Source organism: Leptonychotes weddellii, chromosome 2, assembly GCF_054177405.1.
Source record: "Leptonychotes weddellii isolate Sample4059 chromosome 2, ASM5417740v2, whole genome shotgun sequence".
NCBI lineage: Eukaryota > Metazoa > Chordata > Mammalia > Carnivora > Phocidae > Leptonychotes > Leptonychotes weddellii.
In genome coordinates this window covers 140,299,306-140,318,536 of record NC_138370.1, presented here as the reverse complement: position 1 = coordinate 140,318,536, position 19,231 = coordinate 140,299,306, and the positions used below count along the sequence as shown (strand labels likewise).

General features: G+C 35.0%; 1 protein-coding gene and 1 pseudogene across 17 annotated transcripts in view; one reads left to right on the top strand and one right to left on the bottom strand.

Annotated features, from left to right (window-relative positions):
* Positions 1 to 19,231, top strand: part of FIP1L1 (factor interacting with PAPOLA and CPSF1) — a 78,787-nt gene that overhangs the window by 8,389 nt on the left and 51,167 nt on the right. For 9 of the 17 annotated variants that reach the window (XM_081812385.1, XM_081812382.1, XM_081812380.1 and 6 more), the window contains 6 exons: positions 383 to 486; positions 6,253 to 6,317; positions 7,052 to 7,159; positions 7,685 to 7,815; positions 8,109 to 8,177; positions 17,218 to 17,327. In XM_081812385.1, the coding sequence (XP_081668511.1) occupies positions 383 to 486; positions 6,253 to 6,317; positions 7,052 to 7,159; positions 7,685 to 7,815; positions 8,109 to 8,177; positions 17,218 to 17,327 (587 nt within the window). The remainder of the gene's footprint in view (positions 1 to 382; positions 487 to 6,252; positions 6,318 to 7,051; positions 7,160 to 7,684; positions 7,816 to 8,108; positions 8,178 to 17,217; positions 17,328 to 19,231) is intronic. The other 8 variants (XM_081812384.1, XM_031029318.2, XM_031029317.2 and 5 more) reach the window with 1 other exon arrangement.
* LOC102729231 (elongin-C pseudogene) lies at positions 2,024 to 2,511 on the bottom strand (annotated as a pseudogene).

Here is a 19,231-nt window from a genome sequence, read left to right as displayed (position 1 = left end):
TGACTCTTACAGTTAATTGTTTTCCTCTTCATATTCTTGACAAAAATTCCTCAAATACTTATTTTTTGTAATTTATGTTCTAGATATCTTAGTACAATGCCTTAGATTCTTTTTGCAGAGAAGCAGTTACAAATCGTAGGAAAAAATACGTGAGGTGTTATTTACAAAAAGATAATGCTGAGAAGATTTTATTTTACATTCTTATCCCTTTTTATCATGTATAACATTAGTTATAAATGAGGTAACAGTGCTATGAAATTGTGATTTTTTTTCCTCTAAAACTATACTTCAAAAAACACAAAGTGATTACTTTTTCAATTATTCATATTAGATGTTGAGATGAATTATTGAATGTATTTTATAATTGTTTATGTTGGTATAGAAAGTGACCGAGACTGAAGATGATAGTGATAGTGACAGTGATGATGATGAGGATGATGTTCATGTCACTATAGGAGACATTAAAACGGGAGCACCACAGTATGGGTAAGTTTTTGTTTTTTGTTTTTTTTTTTAAAGATTTGTGTATTTGAGAGAGAGCATGCACACACAGGTGGGAGGGGCAGAGAGAGAGGGAGACAATCTCAAGCAGACTCCCCACTGAGTGTGGAGCCCTACCTGGGGCTTGATCTCATGACCCTGAGATCATGACCTGAGCAGAAACCCAAGAGTTGGATACCCAACCGACTGAGCCACCCGGGTGGTAAGTTATTTTTAACTAATGATTATATGCCTAAATCAAAGGTAGCATGCTTATATCAAACCGGTGGTGTTGATTCCATTGCTTTTACATTTTTCCATCTTACATGATATGAAAGAACACTTCTTAAAATTTCACTGTGAGTTTCTGGAAGAGTAGATCTTAAAAGTTCTCATCACAAGAAAAAATACAGAACTGTATGGTGATGGATGATAACTAACTGTAATCATCTTTCAATTTATACATATATCAAATCATTACATTGTACACCTAAAATTAATAGTGTTGTGTCAATTCTATCTCATTATAAAAAGGGATTTTACCATGAAAATATTTCTTAAAGTTAATTTATTAGATAAGGTGACATGGAAGCAACTGTTTTTGATTTCTGAAATTAAGCTGTTTTTATAAATTGAATACTACAAATTCTTTAATTAGAGTTAGAAAACCTTAAATTACAGATTTCATCTACGTTCTTCCCTTATATTATCCAAAACTGAGTTTAGGTTTTTAATTTTTTGTCCAATAAAAACAGTATCAAAAGTATTTCTTTTTGCTCTTAATAGCCTATTTTTGAAGTTGTTAATTATCCTGTTGGCTTTTTAAGACAGTATGTTGTCTAAAATTTTATAGTCTGTAAAACTGAATTGAGTAAATCGACTGTCATTAGCTCACTGAGCACATAAAGAATCTTACAGAAAGGCTAGAAGGGAATATATTAAAGTGCAGAATGTGATTTTGTTATGGTGGTAGAATAAAAGTCAGTATTTTTTCTCTGTTTTATCAGATTAGATGTATAATGTGGTACTTGTGCATTGGGAACATAAACTTTTCATCAATTGCACTATAATTCATTATGCAGCCTTATCCAGAGGGAAGCAATATATACATAAATATTTTTGAATATTTCTATACTAGAGCCATTTGTTTTCAAAAGTTATTTTAGGAGCTTAAAGGTAACTCAGTTATCGTCATGGTCCATTTCACATTATAATAAGGACTGCCTGTATAATTTTAAAACTCTAAGGATCAGGGTTGAGAAGAGACAGTCATGTTAGGGATAGGTAACTGTTGGTGTTCTCATCTCCACTTAAAAAATTAGTGTTGGGCTTACGTGAAATGCTAGTACCTTTATGCTAATAGGACTTTGCCATCTGCATTATGCAAAAGGAACATTATAATCATTGTATATGTAGTAAATACTCTTCTATAGTTGCAAATACAAATAATTTTATATAACAGTTTAAGCTAATGGTGGGGTTTTTTTTAATTAATACAACCAGATTTTTGGTAGAAATTGCATTCAAATATTAAATGTACATAGACGCTCATAGTACTTTTCCTGAACTTTTTTTTTTTTTTTAACTGGAAAAAGTTAACAGTTTATTATAATTTATTTTATCTAACGATCTAGGAAGTTCGCAGCCATCAGCATTTCCAGAGCAATTTCAGGTGCAATTGGGAATTCAGGAATCTCTCTGGAGCGGTTAGTGTAGCGAACCTTGTAGATAAAATACATGCGTACTTTTGATGGCACATGTGAAGGGATCTCTCTAAAATTGACTTAATTAGTTTCATTCTCAGCAAACTGATCTGGGCCACTCAACATGGCTTCTATTGTTCCGGATTTTAGTGCATGTTCTCTTTTTACAATAAATTCATGACCATCCGAAGATATCAATTTGACATACATGGCGTCAGGGCCTTCACAGCCACCATAGGTTTTCTCTTCTCCATCCATTATGTTCTTAGGAAATTGTACTTTACTTCCACAGGAACTTCAGTAGTTTCTCGTCAGGCCTGCAACCACCGCAGCCCTGAACTTTATTTCTTACAGCAATTTCCAGTTTCATGAAATGTAGTTATGTTGGTTCATGTTTATCACCTTTAGACTGTAAATTCCTTGAGTAGAAACCATAGTTCATGAATTCCCCTATTCCTCACGTTGCTTTGCATAGTAACTATTCAGTAAATTTTTATTAACTATCAGACTGAACATTAAGAACTCATTTGTCTTTCAGTGTTTTTCCTCAACATTTCAATATGAAAAATTTCAAATTATCCAAGAAAGTTGAAAGAATTGTGTGAACACCCACTTACCCATCATTTAGATTATACAGCGTACATTTTGCTAGGTTTGCTTTACCATACACATGTGTAAATGTATCTGTCTCTGTCCATGCTTCTACCCTTCAATAGACCTACTTTTTATGGTTTTTTGGGGGGTTTTTTTTGCATTTCAAAGTAACATTTATAGATCTTTCTGAAGGGTATAGAACTTATTTAACCTTGATATTTTAAGATATATCTCTTGAAAACTGAAAGAGCCTATGAGAAAATAACATTTGATGAATACTTAACTTAGTGCACAGAATTTTCAGAAGCAAATTTAAAGAGCAAATTGTATTCAAGGAACAATACTAAATGGGTTTATTGTAAGCTGTTAGAAAGTACAAAGTAGCCTTTTTTTACGCAACATACTTTTGTTACAAAGTAGTTCATTTTATCTATAAGGTAATGAAAAGCAGATTTTAGAGTAGGGAATAATTTAGCTTGTACAGAGAAGTGGTTTCTTACCTTTGAGATTTATCCATTCATAAACACTTAAAAACATTTGTTGCACTACATTAATTGATGATGAGACTATGAAAATAATAAAGTCGTCCTTACTTACTAGAAGTAGTGAAGAAGACAGACATGTGAGCAGATACTTTCAGTGTGGTTTAAGTGCTAGAATAGAAATGTACAAAGTGAATTGAAAACTTTGAGAGGAGAGTTGCTAAAAGCCTACACATGAAGAAAAGGTCCTAGAGGTAGTAATATGTGAACTTGTTTGGATAATTCTTGACTCGGAAGGAAGAGGATTGATGATTTAGCACAGGACACTACTGAGATGTAGTAGAAGCATGCCTTAGAGGAACTACATGGCTGGAGAATACGGTAGATGGGAAAAAGGTTGTTGAAACCACTTGAGGGAGTTAGTGCCTTTAAAGGTTTTTAAGCAGGTTAGTTTATTTGAAAAGATAAAAGGTAGCAGTAGTTGAGGTGGACTAAATAGAAATTAGTTAATATATTTGAATTGTCCACATGAGATGATAATCCAGACTAAGCCAGTGGCAGCAGTATAGGGATGGATGGAAAAGATGCATTTGAGTGCATAATAAATAGAAATAACATGGGTAACTGGTTGTGGATGCAGAGTGAGATAAAGGACTCGATGACTTAGAGCTTTCTAGAGCAGTTAATTGAGTACCTAAAAGTATATTAGCATGTATGGGTAATGTAGAAGGAGTAGGTTAAAATACATTTTTTTGATGCATTTATTTTGAAGTTCCTTAAATACCCAAGTATGTAAGATCTGGCACCTAGAGAATCCTGAGACCTCATGGGGGTCTAATGGAAGGTATCAGATTAACTTAAGTGCAATTTTCCAAATAGCTAAGCTCCTCTACACACAATGAATACAAAGCCTTAGTAGTTTAAAAAAGAAAAGTGATAGTGTTTTTTATTTTATTTTTTTTAGATTTTAATTTATTAGAGACAGAGAACGAGTGAGCTGGGGTAGGGGCAGGCATTGGCGGTGGGGAGAGAGAGAGAGAGAGAAAGAATATCCTAAGCAGACTGCGCTGAGTATGGATCCCAACACAGGGCTTGATCTTATGATCCTGAGATCATGACCTGAGCTGAAATCAAGAGTCAGACACTTAGCTGACTGAACCACACAGGTACCCTGAAAAGTGGTGTTTTAAAGGCAAAACATGGAAGGGAAAGCAGCTGGGTGGGAGCAAAGAAGTTGATTTATTGAACTTATGGCTAAGCCTCTTATGAATTCTATTTTGTTTTATCCTTTAGCAATTCTGTAAGAGGACCATTTAGAGACTACTTGATTTTTGTACATTTGGCTTTTTAATTTTTTTTAATTTATTAATAAATATTTGAGAGAGAGCGAGCAGGGGGAGGAGGAGAGGAAGAGGGAGAGGAGACTCCCCTCTGAGCAGGGAGCCCGACCTGGGTCTCGATCCCAGGACCCTGAGATCATGACCTGAGCGGAAGGCAGACCCTTAACCAACTAAGCCACCCAGGCACCCCTGTACATTTGACTTTTAAACAGCTAGAACTTTTGTACATTGGATATAGATAACCCAAAAGTGCTTTTGCTCTGCTGGATCTAGATTGTTGAAATGTAAGCATCATGGGGCAGGAGCCTTATTTGTTCAGTACCTCATTCTTGTTCCTTAGCCGAGAACTCTACCTGATGCACTGTTGGTGTTTAAGCATTTACTAATGAGTTAATGTCATGGAGATGACTTAAACACTTCAAGTTTGTATGATAGTACTACCTGACAATAACAGTTTAATTTGGGCTATTTCATAGTTTCTGCATTTATAGCAGTGGAGTTTTATACAATTATTTGAATATTTTATTATACTTATCATTTTTTATATATCATCTTTTTAAGCAGAAAACCGAAAAATGGTAGTGCTAATGTAAATAAACTGAGTCTCATAATTTTAGTACATTGTAGATAAAATATGGAAATTATTAGGCAGATCAGAAACAGTGAATCTTTGCAAGTCCAGTTACCTGAACTTGTGAGAGTAAAGAAGCAAATTAAATGACATGAATATAATGAGAAATATATCATTGAAAACATTGAGGTCTTACTATACCTTATTTTGGTTAGTATATTTGATTTTTCTCTTCATATACGAGAATGCATTATATGGAAAAGTAGAGAACTGTCTACTTTTAATATGTAAACTGTCTACGTTTAATATGTAAACCCATATTACAGAAAATTTATACAAATTCCATGAGGTCATAAGTGACTTAGGGTTATACAACTAGTAATTGACAAAACTTGTATTTGAACCTGGGTCTGACTCCAGATTTTGTATTTTTTTTCCCTCTGTCATGTGTATATTATATTACATTAAAAAAGCACAGCTCAATAATTGTTTCATATGTATACATTCATATAACCACCATCCAGATCATGATATGGGACATTACTAGCATTCTAGAAATTTCCCTCTTCTTTCTTCAGTCATTAACCACGGACTACCACCAAACACTCTTCTGCTTTCACCCTAGATTTATTTTTAAATTTAATATAAATGAATTCATTTTATGGATAAAAGTACTCCATGGGTATTTGAAAGAGGATTTATCAACAGTAACCAATGCAGGAAGGACTACGGGGCTTGGAAACAAGGTGGAGAAATTTCTTTCTTGCAGGATTGCTGCATGTTGAATAACTAGGAGGTGAGAAAATGAGGACAAGATGTATAGACTTATTTCCTCTTAGCCAAGTTTCTTAAGAAGTTTGTTACAATGAGATACTGACTTAGTAGCAGGTAGGTTTTTTCAGATGGAAAACAAGTTAGACTTTTAAAAACTATTTGTTTTTTCTTTTAAAATTAGAACGTTTTCTAAAATGTGTAAGTCATTGTTAGTCTATGTAGTTACTGTGTGGGTATATAATTTATTTGTACATGTTGAATATATTGCTGTTTTAAGTTTCTCAGTATAATTTTTATTTTGGTTTTAGGAGTTATGGTACAGCACCTGTAAATCTTAACATCAAAACAGGGGGAAGAGTTTATGGAACTACAGGTAAAACTTCTATTTGTGGCTGTATAAATAGGAAAATAAGGCGTATATATGAATAGGTCATAAATAGGTTGAACTATTACAGCTCAATTAAAAAGAGTGGTTTTGACCATACATGACAGAGACAGACAGTTTTTTTTTTAAGATTTTATTTATTGAGAGGGAGAGCGAGTGTGTGTGAGTGCATAGAGGGAGAGGGAGAAGCAGACGCCCGCTTGAGCAGGGGGCCTGATGTGAGGCTCGATCCCAGGATCCTGGGATCTTGACCTGAGCTGAGGACAGATGGTTAACTGACTGAGCCATCCAGGTGCCCTTGGACAAATTTTCTGTAAAGGGCTACATAATAAATATTGTAGGCTGTGTGGGTCACAGGGTTCCTGTCACATGCTTGGTTTTCTTGTTCGTTTTACAACCCTTTAAAAAGGTAAAGACTTAGCTCTCAGGCTGTACAAAAAGTGATTTAAAACACGGAAGTTAGCAACTTCCTGTCGGTACAGGAATTCCTTATAAGTAACAAGTCCCTAAACTTTCAGTCCAGTTTATTTTACAGCTACTTCATAAAGCTTGATCTCACCTTTTATTTATGGTAAATATAACTCTAATGCTTTGTTTGGAACCTTTGCCGTATTTAGTACTATCGGTAGTAAAAAGCTGTTAATGGTTTCTGTATAGCTGTGGTATCTCTCAGCTTTTTGCTAATAACAGCTCCTTCGCCATTTTGTAATTTTATAAAATAGGAACAAAAGTCAAAGGCGTGGACCTTGATGCACCTGGAAGCATTAATGGAGTTCCGCTCTTGGAGGTAGATTTGGATTCTTTTGAAGATAAACCATGGCGTAAGCCTGGTAAGATTATTGTGGATTGTATCTGTTTCAAAAGATTTTTAGTACAAACAGTCATTAGAAAAGTTTTTGTTTTTTTAGCAACCATTGAGAATATTATTTTTTAATGTAATTTTTCTTGCATTAAGTAGATGAGGAGTAGGAATGATGTGTATTATTAAATCTTACTGCATTATACCAAAATAGACTTGCATATTGTTTTATTATAATGCCATTTCTAAAGGAAATACTTTTTTACCCCCTGTGTTCATTTGTTTTGTTTCTTAAATTACACATGAGTGAAATCATATGGTGTTTGTCTTTCTCTGACTGACTTATTTTGCTTAGCATAATACTCTGGCTTAAAGGAAATACTTTTGATCAAAAATTTTTATAGTACTGTTGCTTTATGGTAGTAATTGGGAGAATTGGGAAAATTAGAAGGGGTGATAAAATGGATAGAACACTAAATTTATATTTTTATAGTTTATGTACCGCATAAAAATAGGATTGAAATATTTATACACTAACACTGTGCTTTATCTTTAGGTGCTGATCTTTCTGATTATTTTAATTATGGGTTTAATGAAGATACCTGGAAAGCTTACTGTGAAAAACAAAAGAGGATACGAATGGGACTTGAAGTTATACCAGTTACCTCTACTACAAATAAAATTACGGTAATTAGTAAATATTCCAGAATACCCCAGGCTTTTCTACAGTCCCAAATTTTACTCCCCAGATAAATCACTTTTTCCCCATTAAGGTGATTAAATGCTATAACATAGTTTAAAATTTTCATTCTCTTTACCATATTTGTTTTTTTCCCTTCCTTCCCTTTCAGTTTCATATTAATGATTATCTGATGTTCTTAGTTTCAAGTCACAGACTAGCCACAGCTAGTTTGTCTTTATATGGCCTATCAATTAAAAATTATGTGGTATCTTAATGGGGAATGTGTTATTTAACTTAGGCCGAAGACTGTACTATGGAAGTTACACCAGGTGCAGAGATCCAAGATGGCAGATTCAATCTTTTTAAGGTGAATTTTAGTAAATTATCCTTGGTTGCTCTCATTTTTTGTTCTTGAGTCTGCTCCCATACCACTACTCAAGGGATGAGATTAAAGTGGAAATAGCTACCTTTTTTCCAAACCTTCGGCTTCCTGGTGACTTACAAATTTGCTGATTGTTGTTTTATCTCCACTTTTGCAAGCATGTGAATTTATAGCCTATTATACTAACAAATGCCAAGTAAAACTTCTTGCTATATGTCGTGATTTTATTTTGAATTGTAGTGTATATTTGTTTGTAGGACATAAAAGTTCACACCATTAGACTAAGCTCTCACTTTAGATCATGCTATAATCTTTATCAGAATTGGAGACTTATTTTTCTCAATTTTCTTTAAAAAAAAATGGTACGGAAGATGGCATAACTGCTTATTATCTATATGACACTAAAATTATTGGTGTAATGTGTCTTATAGTCTAAGATGTCTCAAGCTTACACATTTTTAGGAGTCTCTAAGAAAGACTCAACAGAATAGGATAAAGCCGTTGATTTTTAAAATTCATAACTTAAAAGGATTAGGCTTAGGTAGGGACTTGCAGGTTGATATTCCCACTTGGAAATCAAGTCTGACTTCTGGCTTCTCCATTCCGTATGATCACAGACCCAATCCAAAGAATAATGTCATATTTTCATACTTCTGCAATACACAGCAACCTACAAACTTTTCTCAAAACCTGATTGTGTACTCTTTTTCCTTTACCTTATTACTTCTTAGTTCTTAATTCTTGTATTGAACGACCCTGGAATGAAGACTGGGAGTGGCTTTTAGATTGGGTTATATACTCAGGGAACTTCTGCAGGCAGGCACTTCCCTGTGACCCTTTTGGGACTGCAGCCCTGTCCACCGCAATACTGTCTTATGCAATACGTGTGCTATAGCCGCAGATGTAGCCGCTCTGCTGGACACGGTTCTGGGTAGAGAATTTAATTTTAATTTACATCCTACTTTGGGTAAGTATTTGGTTCTTGTTCTGCTGTCAATCTTTTGAAAGTGTGTAATGATGTCTGTTCTCATTTAAATGGTCATCAGGTGCTTTTTGGTGCTATCTTCTCATTAAAGGAGGGAATATACTGTTACACTTGATTACAATGAATAGGTAGAAAAGTTGTCTTGATGATGAAATAGTTCATTTGCAGTGGTCCTTCTTACTTCTTCTAACAGAAATGAAAACAAGGTGCTTTTGTAAACTGCCAGGTTCTATGTGTTTTGTCTTTTTGCAGTAGACCTCTGAAACTAAAGAATAGAAAGAAACTCCTAAGGGTTGGTCTCTTACTGAACGCGGTCACCGTGAATGAGTTTTTTATATGCATACTGTGTATCAAAATTATTTTGAAGTTTCTTTTGGTTATATGAGAGGAGGTTATTGTTCCATTCTGATTTATTTAGTTCTGAATGAATAAGGATTTGAATTTAATGAGTGTAGTCTAACGGTTTTTCTTGCCTTGATAATGCACATTAAATATTACTCATCTGTTACAAATACTGATTTGGAAACTGTATTTTATTTTTTTATTATTATTATTTTAATATTGAGAGAGTATATGCGAGTCGGGGGGAGGGGTAGAGGGAGAGAATCTCAAGCAGATAATCTGCTGAGCTGGGAACCCAACTGGGTGGGGGTGCTCAACCTCTTGACCGATGAGATCATGAGCTGAACCAGAATCACGAATTGGACGCTTAACCGACTGAGCCACCCAGGTGTCCCTGGGGTGTGTATTTTAATGATGTGTGTGGCTCAAACTTTTTAATGTATATTGTGGTCTTTGGGATATGTTTTATTGATGTTGCTCAAAATCTGCAACTACTGGTTGTATGGGAGTGTTTGGCATTTTCAGTTGCAGTTTGACCTTAAATTTCAGGCAAGTTTCTGTCACCTTAAAAAAAAATCCTTGTTCAAATTTCTCTAGGACTATTGTTCTTTGAAAACATCTGAGTTGTTTTTTACTATCCTGCAACCTGAAGAATACAAAAAATATTTTAAGAATGTAATGGGTATCCCAAATATGCAGAGGTAAATTTCTTAGGTAGTATTAGATACCAAAATGTTTATTTTAGACAAAATGCTATAGAAATTGGAGAAGTGAGTTGATGAGAATTACCCTGGGAGAAATACAAATCAAAACCACAGTGAGATATTGCCTCACACCAGTCAGAATGGCTAAAATTAACAAGTCAGGAAACGACAGATGTTGGCGGGGATGCAGAGAAAGAGGAACCCTCCTACACTGTTGGTGGGAATGCAAGCTGGTGTAGCCACTCTGAGAAACGGTATGGAGGTTCCCCAAGAAGTTGAAAATAGAGCTACCCTATGACCCAGCAATTGCAATACTAGTATTTACGCCAAAGATACAAATATAGTGATCTGAAGGGGCACCTGCACCCCAGTGTTTATAACAGCAATGCCCACAATAGCCAAACTATGGAAAGAGCCCAGATGTCCAACAACATGATGAATGGATAAAGAAGAGGTGGTGTATATATATACAATGGAATATTACTCAGCCATCAAAAACAATGAAATCTTGCCATTTACAACAACATGGATGGAACTAGAGGGTATTATGCTAAGAGAAATAAGTCAATCAGAGAAAGACAATTATCGTGATTTAACTCATGGAATTTAAGAAACAAAATGGATCATAGGGGAAGGGAGAGAAAAATAAAACAAGGCAAAGTCAGAGGGAGACAAACCGTAAGAGACTTAATTATAGGAAACAAACTGAGGGTTGCTGGAGGGGAGAGGGTGGGCAGATGGGGTAACGGGTGACTGGCATTAAGGACGGCATGTGATATAATGAGCAGTGGGTATTATATAAGACTGATGAATAACTGATCTCTATCTCTGAAACTAATACATTATATGTTAATTAATTGAGTTTAAATTGAAAAAATTTTAAAAGCAAAAAAAATTACTCTGGGATTAGAAATAACTTTGAGCATTATGTATAGTTCTTTCTATTTCTGTATTTTTTTTAAAGTCTAAAGATACAGTATTAGAGAAGCATATGCCATTTTAATCAGAACCTTGAGTGTGGAGAACACAAGAAAAAGTATTGTAAATTAGGAAGTGGCTTTGGCAAAGAAACTCAGCTTAATTGAGTAGTGAATGAAAGTATTATTTAAGAAATTAGCCTTATCTGGATGCCTGGGTGGCTCAGTAGGTTAAGCATCTGCCTTCGGCTCAGGTCATTATCCCAGCATCCTGGAATCGAGTTCCACATAGGGCTCCTTGTGCAGCAGGGAGTCTGCTTCTCCCTCTGCCTGCCGCTCCCCCTGCTCCCCTTGCTTGTGCTTGCACGCATGTGCGCACACTCTCATAAGTAAATAAATCTTTAAAATATCTCCACGAGTTTTAAAAAAATGGAAATTAACCTTATTGGAGGAGTTCTTTTGGAAAGGAGTAGAAGAGAGGTGGTTTTGTAGGGTTCAATACTAGAAAGCCTTAGAAACAAGGACAAGTTGGAGGAGTTATTGCCTGTTTGTGAGCAAGAAAGTGCTCAATAAGTAACATAATTCTGGAAGCAGCTTATAAGTAATGTAATTCTGGTAGGCTTGTAAGGTGTGGTTGGAAAAAAAGTCTAAGCTCTTATCTGCTAATCCACTGTTTTGAATTACAATTACTAAGATTGGTGAGACAGATAGAAGGAAAAGGACTTTCCCAATTTTCCTGTTATGTCTGGGTACCTCTAATGTGCACAGCACTATACTAGATCCTGTAGTGAGACGGGGTCTCTGTGTTCAAGGAGCTCATGATCTGAGTGACATATATATATGAACTAAGCATGGTATATTTTGAGAACTGTTATGTTAGTGCTGTTATCAAAGTGCAATAGGGAGTTCAGAGGGTAGAGTGGGGTATCCTAAGGTGCAGAATCTGGAAGGAATCAAACATGATAACTGAAAGACGAGTGAGTTTTCATTAGTAGAAAAGAGGGGAGTGTAGAACATTGTAGGCAGAGAGAACAATATGAGCAAAACCAGATAGCATGAAAGGAGAGTTGGGGTGGAGATATTATAGGAGAGAAGCCTGGAAATGGTAGACATGGGTCCATAATGGGAAAGACCTTAATCTTAAACTGCCTGTAGACATTTGTGTAGGCCATAGGAAGCCATTTGAAAGTTCTTGAGTAGAATAGCATGAGCAAATTTGGTTTTTAGAAAACTGACAAGTGTTCTTTAGAAGGGTAGGCTTTAGAATATAAGGAAGAGAAAAGGAAGTAAGAGAGACCAGATAAGGAGCTGTTGCAGTACTGTAGGGATGAAATGAATGAGGAACCCATCTTAAATTAGTGAATGGAAAAAGGAACAGATTTAAGAATCGTAATTTAAGTTCTTTTCATGTCTACTGCAAAGATACTTTTTTAACTCCTTCATCAACTGAGAGATAAGCCACCTACCAGCCTCTTTAAAATAACTTTTTTGTACTTTTTGTTAGATAAATTTTCAAACATACTAACCAGTAGATAAAATAGTACAAATGAACCCCTATGTGTTTACTGTAATGCCTCAGTGATTGTCAACATTTTGACATTCTTATAATTTTTTATATACTTCAATATAAGTAAGGTTTTTGTTTCATTATTTTGGTTTTTGTTTTTAGTGAAATGAAAGGAGATGAAGTTTAATAGGTATAAAAATAAAATCACTTGGGTGCAAAAACAGTTGTGTAATTCTATAATTTGGAGTGAGGGGCACAGAAAGAGTGACTAGTGACTGTTTGTAAGAAAAAATTGACCCACAACCTTCTCTGAAACTATTTTTATGTCTGTATGTGCACACACGTGCATAGATGATTTTGTTTTCCTCCATGGATGAGTATAAGCTTTGTCACTATGTTTTGAAATTTCATAACTGTGTGTCTATTATCATCTATTGTACCAAGCATTCATTTGTACCCTCTTAATCTGGAAGCACATATCCTTCATTTCTGGGATATTTTCTTCTATTATGTTTTTACTTTTTCTTAGCTTTCTGATGTCTTCTGGACCTCCTGTTCAGATATTGGACCTCTTATGCTAGTCCTTTAATTTTCTTTACTCTCATATTTTCTACCTCTTTGTCTTCTGGTATCTGGGAGATTTCTTCAGCCTTATAAGTCTTTTATTCATTTTTTCATTTCTGTGGTTATATTGTTAATATCCAAGACGAATTTTCTTCAGTATTTAACGGTAGCATCCTGTTGTTCATGCATGCAGTATTGCAGTATTTTTTTTTCTCATCTGTCTCTCAGAAGATATTTATATTAATGATAGGTTGTTTGTTTCATTTAGGTTTTATTTTCCTGCATAGTGTGTTTGTTGCTTTTGGCTTCTGACTGACTTTCCTCAAATGTTTGTTGATCTTTGGCCATTCACTCATAAGGAAATGGGCCTCTAAAAAGGTGATTGGAAACTCTGAATATAAATAAGATTTGCTATGTTCTTTACCATAAGGCTAAGTTTGTTTTTTTTTTGTTTTTTTTTTTATAGTCCCATGTGTCAGTATCATTAGGTAATTTTGTTTTTTTCTTTTTGTGGCAATTTGATTTTTCAGGTACTAGATTCCAGTGGCCTGCCGAGAGGATTTATACTTGGCTGATTCAAATGTTCTGGGAACTAGAGTTGTCAATTCCTGAACCTTTTGGGGTCCTGCCATGAAAATCATAGTATCTTTGTTTTCTTGTTGCTGACTTACGATTCAAGTTTCTTTAGTCTGCTCAGTCAGTTACTATTTTTTAATATGCTTTCAGAGTCCCAAATTTTACTGCTTTGTCAGTCTTTTTGTTTTTGTGGGTTGAAACAAAATTATGACTTATGTGGTTCGCTACTTTTCCTTTTCTTACATTAACATTATGTGGCAAATGTTTTCCTAGTTTATTAAAGTTTTTTGATAAATGACATTTTAAATAGTTGCATAATGCATTATTTGGGTGTACCACACTTAACAAATTTCTTTTTAGGTATTATTTTGTTTGTAAGGTTAACCTTTTATAAATAATGCTATGAAGGGCAGCTGAAGTAAATTTCACAAACTAAGTTTTGGTACACTTATAGCATAATTTGGATAAATATTTAGCTTCGCAAGGTTACAGACTTCATTCAGCTTTTGTTTGGATGTGTAAGACCTGACGTGATTTTGTTTTTAGAAAATTTGTCATGATGGGGCGCCTGGGTGGCTCAGTCGGTTAAGCGTTTGTCTTGGGCTCAGGTCGTGATCCCGGGGTCCTAGGATCGAGCCCCACATCAGGCTCCCTGTTCAGCGGAGAGCCTGCTTCTCCCTCTCCCTCTGCCTGCCGCTCCCCCTGCTTGTGCTCTCTCTCTCTGACAAATAAATAAGTAAAATCTTAAAAAAAGAAAAAATCTGTCATGGTATCTTATAGTCATTTCTCAAAATATTAGATTCTGCTTAAAAAAATAGTCTCATTCTGGTTAACAAGTTTTGAGTCTGTGTAATTCTGAGTGCAACATCTAAAGACAAACAAGTGGATGCAAGTTGATTAGGAGAGTTGCTAAAATGGCGAAGATTTTCAGAATTAGAGTATTTTACAAAGAAATAAAAGAGAAGAAAACTGAGGAAACAGAAGCAATTTTTACATGTTTAAAAATGTACTGTGTCTTCTTGATACCTTTCCTTGCTTTTCTCCCTATTAAAAATAATTTTTCATTTGTGTTCTCTTCTCTCTCTTTACCCCTTCCTCTGCTTCTCTTCTTCAACTCTTCTCTCTTTCCCCTTCCCAGTTTTTAATTGAGTGTTGACTATGCCAGGAAGCATCTCAGGATGCTTCAACATCCTTGAGTAGGGAGAAGAGGTGAGCATTATAGACCTCAACTTTGTAATCTTAGAGTTTTCCTTAGAGTTATTGGGAAAAGTATTCATTAATTAGATAACTGGGCCAAAAATTATAGTTATAAACTCCAAGTCCTGTGAAAGACTTTGATGTGACATTTAAGCTGAGTCCCAAAGTCAATCAAATAAAAAATATATACTGAGCACTTATTGCATGCCAGGCACTGTTTTTAGGTACTTGGGATACAGATTTGAATAAAACCTAAGTGCAGTGTAAATCCTTGTAGGCTATGATAAATTTAGGTTTTATTCTGTTTGCATTGGGAAGCTATTGGAGAATTTTGAGCAGGGGAGAGACATGAGTTGATTTACACTTTTAATAAGATTGCTTGGCTATATACAGAGGATGGATTTTCCAGAGGTAGGACTAAAGCAGAGAGAAAATTTAGCAGAACAGTTGAGAAGTGGTAGTAGGTTTAACCTGGGTTTTAGGGGTGGACATAATCAGTGGTTGAATTTGCTGTGTATCATAAAGGTAAAGTTCACATGAGATGGTCATATCTATTGGATAATTGTTAGGATTTCTTTTTTTTCCTTAAGCAACTCAATAGATGATGGTGCTATTTACTTATGGGGAAGACTTGGATAGGATCAGATTGGGGGATCATCTGGAAAATGAGTAGCTTTGTTTTGGCCATGGTAAGTTTGAGTTGCTTATTAGATATTTAAGACATTGGATATAAATTACTGAAACTCGGGAACAGTTGAGACTGTACTGTCAACTCTCAGTATTCCAGACATTTGCAGGAAGAATATTGCGTTTCTTTTTCTGTGTTCTCATAGCATCTTTTATCCCACAGTTACTTTTTTTCATAGCATTTATTGTATTGCTCTGATTGTTCATGTGTCTTGTCCCATTGTCTAAGATTTTGTTGTATTTCTCTCTCTAGTCTCAGCCTCTGGTAATAGTTTTTTAGATGATAGATATTTAATGTTTGATGAGTGAACCATGTTTATTTCCCCTTTCATCACATTCTGTCAGTTTACCTTTCAAGTATCTATCAAATCCATTTCTTACTTTCTATCCTCATTTTCTTAGTGCTGATCCTCTGTTATCTCTCACTAGGATCTGGGCCTTTTAAATGGATTTTTTTAAGGAGTGGGGCTCTAAAATGTCAATGTTAAGCCCTGATTATGTGAAGACACCCATTAGGGATTGGGTTCAGCAATATTAATAGATCTGACTTTAATGGCTCAAATATATTCTTTTTCTCACACAATGATTATGTGAGAGGTAGATGGTTTCTGGAATTGAATCAGTGATTTGAATGTATCAGAGTCAAGGTGTCTGAGATTTTCTTGGCCTTTGCCTCATGGGGAAAGAGAATGATCCTGAATTTAGACTGAACAGTAGAATTTAAGTAGGACCTAAAATACGGTGTGATGTTATTCAAGTGTAGGGCAACTTAATTTAAATTTAATAAATTAATGATGATTTAAAATTAGGAAGGTGAGTATAAAAGCAAAAGAGCACAAAGAAGAATTTCACCAGTGTAAAGGAGTATGACTGGACCATACTGAAAAGCTCTGCTAGGAGCAGAAAGGATGGCTAAATCTGGGAGAAATTATGGAGTAAGTAGATACTGGTTTGAAAGTGAATATAAAGAGGGAAAAGAGGTTATTAAGGAGACCGATGACTACCTTCAAACTTCTAGGTGTACTGAACTGGCAGGATGGTGGTACTGTTGATGAAGAGGGGGAAACAAATGGTATGGAAGTGCAGGAATAGGTTATTAATACTCATGTTGGAGCAAATCACAGTCTGAATAGAAAATGGTCAGAATGGCTAAAATGGCCACCGGTGGTTTTTTCTGAATTGTAGTAAACCTAGAAGGAGAAAATTCTTCAAGGTCTTTGAACTCTGAAACATGGAGTCATAACCAAGTATCTTGTACTTATTTGTGGCTATTTAAGGGAATTTATGAAAAAGTTACAGCTTATTGGAGTTTTAAGTGACATTAGTGTGAACTTTTTTTAATAGTTGGGAACATTTTGATCCCCTAATCCATCTTTGGTGCCTTTCACCTAATGCTGTTCTAAAATAGGGTAATTTTATTAAATATTCAGCGACAAAACATTCTTCATGTTTAAATTCAAATCAGATGTTACAAATTTATTTTAACACGTTTAGTGTATTATGTTTGAGTGTTCTATTAAATAAGCTAATAACCCTTTTTTTTAAGGTACAGCAGGGAAGAACTGGAAATTCAGAGAAGGAAGCAGCTCTTCCATCTACAAAAGCTGAGTTTACTTCTCCTCCTTCTTTGTTCAAGACTGGACTCCCACCAAGCAGGTTAGTTAGACAATTGTAACTCCATTTATTGAAGGCATTGGTATCTTCATCTTGTCTTAGTGATATAAAGTATAAAAGCGCTGAATGTTCTGCCAAAAAAACTGGAACATTCCATGTTGTTTTAGTACAAAATGAATTCTCCGTGAAAAAGTCTTCTGGGTGCTTTCCCATTTAAAAAAAAATCTAGGTAAGCAATAAATGAAGCATGGTATATAGTTACATGTATATAAAAAAGACAGTCTTACATTTAGAAGAGATGGTGATAACAATCTTGCTGTTTTCTGTGCTTATTATTATTCTTACATAAAGAACTATTGGACTTCCTAAGTCTAGATATGTTGACCTAAATGTGTTTTACTGATTTTAGTAAAAGATTGTAGAGATTTCAGCCTGGGCAATCTTTCACATTAAAACCATTTTCTTTTCTTTCTTTGGTTTGTTTTGATAATACCTAACTTTGAGTTCCACAAGGTACCAATTGCAAGAGGCAGATGTGCTGGCAAATGGTTAGCCTGTTACTAGGAAAATGGTAAAGGGTAATCTAAAACGAGGGAAGTTGGATGTTAGCAGTTTAATTTTGAGTTAGATAAAGATGACTTATCAGTTATTTCTCTGGGCCTGAAACAAGTCAGTAACCCAACTGTTACTAGTTCTCAGCCAGATCATTTACCTTTTGTGGTACTTGCTTAAGTTTATTTTACACAGTTTTCTGGTTTTGTTTTTCTGCAATTTTGAATAGCTGTAAGATAATATTTCATAATATACAAATGCAGGAAGAGATGGTATGGGAACATGTGGTTTAGCCCTAAGGTAAATATTCTTGAAACTTTCAGCCAAAATTAAATGTCACAAAGCCATCTTGGATTTTGACTGCCTCCTCATCCTAACAATTACTAGTCATGGTCATGTCCAGATATTATTTAAACTAAATGAAACCTCATCAGACGTTTGGCTAAGAAGTTAGGATAGCAGAGGAATACCGATCCTTTTAATATGTAGTCTTCTTTTGTTCTTTTCCTATTTTAAAAGAGGTCACTTTCATTCATTGAGTTTATTGTGTTCTGCAGTATAGAATTATGTGAAGAGCTTTGACTCTGGAGCTAGACTTCTGGGGTTCAAATTCTGGCTATATTACTTACTAGCTGTGTGTCCTTGAGCATATTCCCTAATCTTGTTCTTTCATTTCCTGATCTGTAAAATGTAGTAATAATAATCCATCCCTCACAGGGTAGTTATGTATATTAAATGATTTAATTTTATGTGAAATGTTTTAGAACAGTAGTACATACATAGGTAATACTCTATAGATGTTTGCTAATTAAACTATTTAAAAATCAGTAGCAGGTTTTCTGTTATTTTGCCTGCCCCCCCCCTTTTTATTTTTTTTAAAAACAGCCTTCGGCCAGATTATGTAGGGCATTGTACCACTATAAGGAATTTGGCTTTTCCCATAAGTGAAATAAAAGGGGTGTCACTATCAGAGTTTGTGCAGAGGAATGAAATAATCTGTTGTAGGTTTTTTAAGTCTTAATTGCTTTATTAAGATCAGACTACAGAGAGATTAGGGGCAGAAACTGGGAGGCCAGTTAGGAGGTTGTAACAGTTATCTAGGCAAGAGATCACTTGAACCAGAGTGGTTGTGGTGCAGATGGTGAGGATCTTTTTACATCTGAGATGGAAGAGACTATAGGAAGAGTGCTTTTTGAGGGGAGAAGACCAAGAGCTCAGTTTAGGACATAATAAAATTGAGATGTCTATTAGACCTGTAAGTGGAAAATTTGCATAGGAAGGGGATATATGGATCTGGAGTTGAGGGGAAAGGTATGGCTGGGGATAGAAATTTGGGAGCGATAAGTGTTTAAGTAGTATTTAAAGAAGTAGCGAAAGTGAATTAGCTTGTCCCT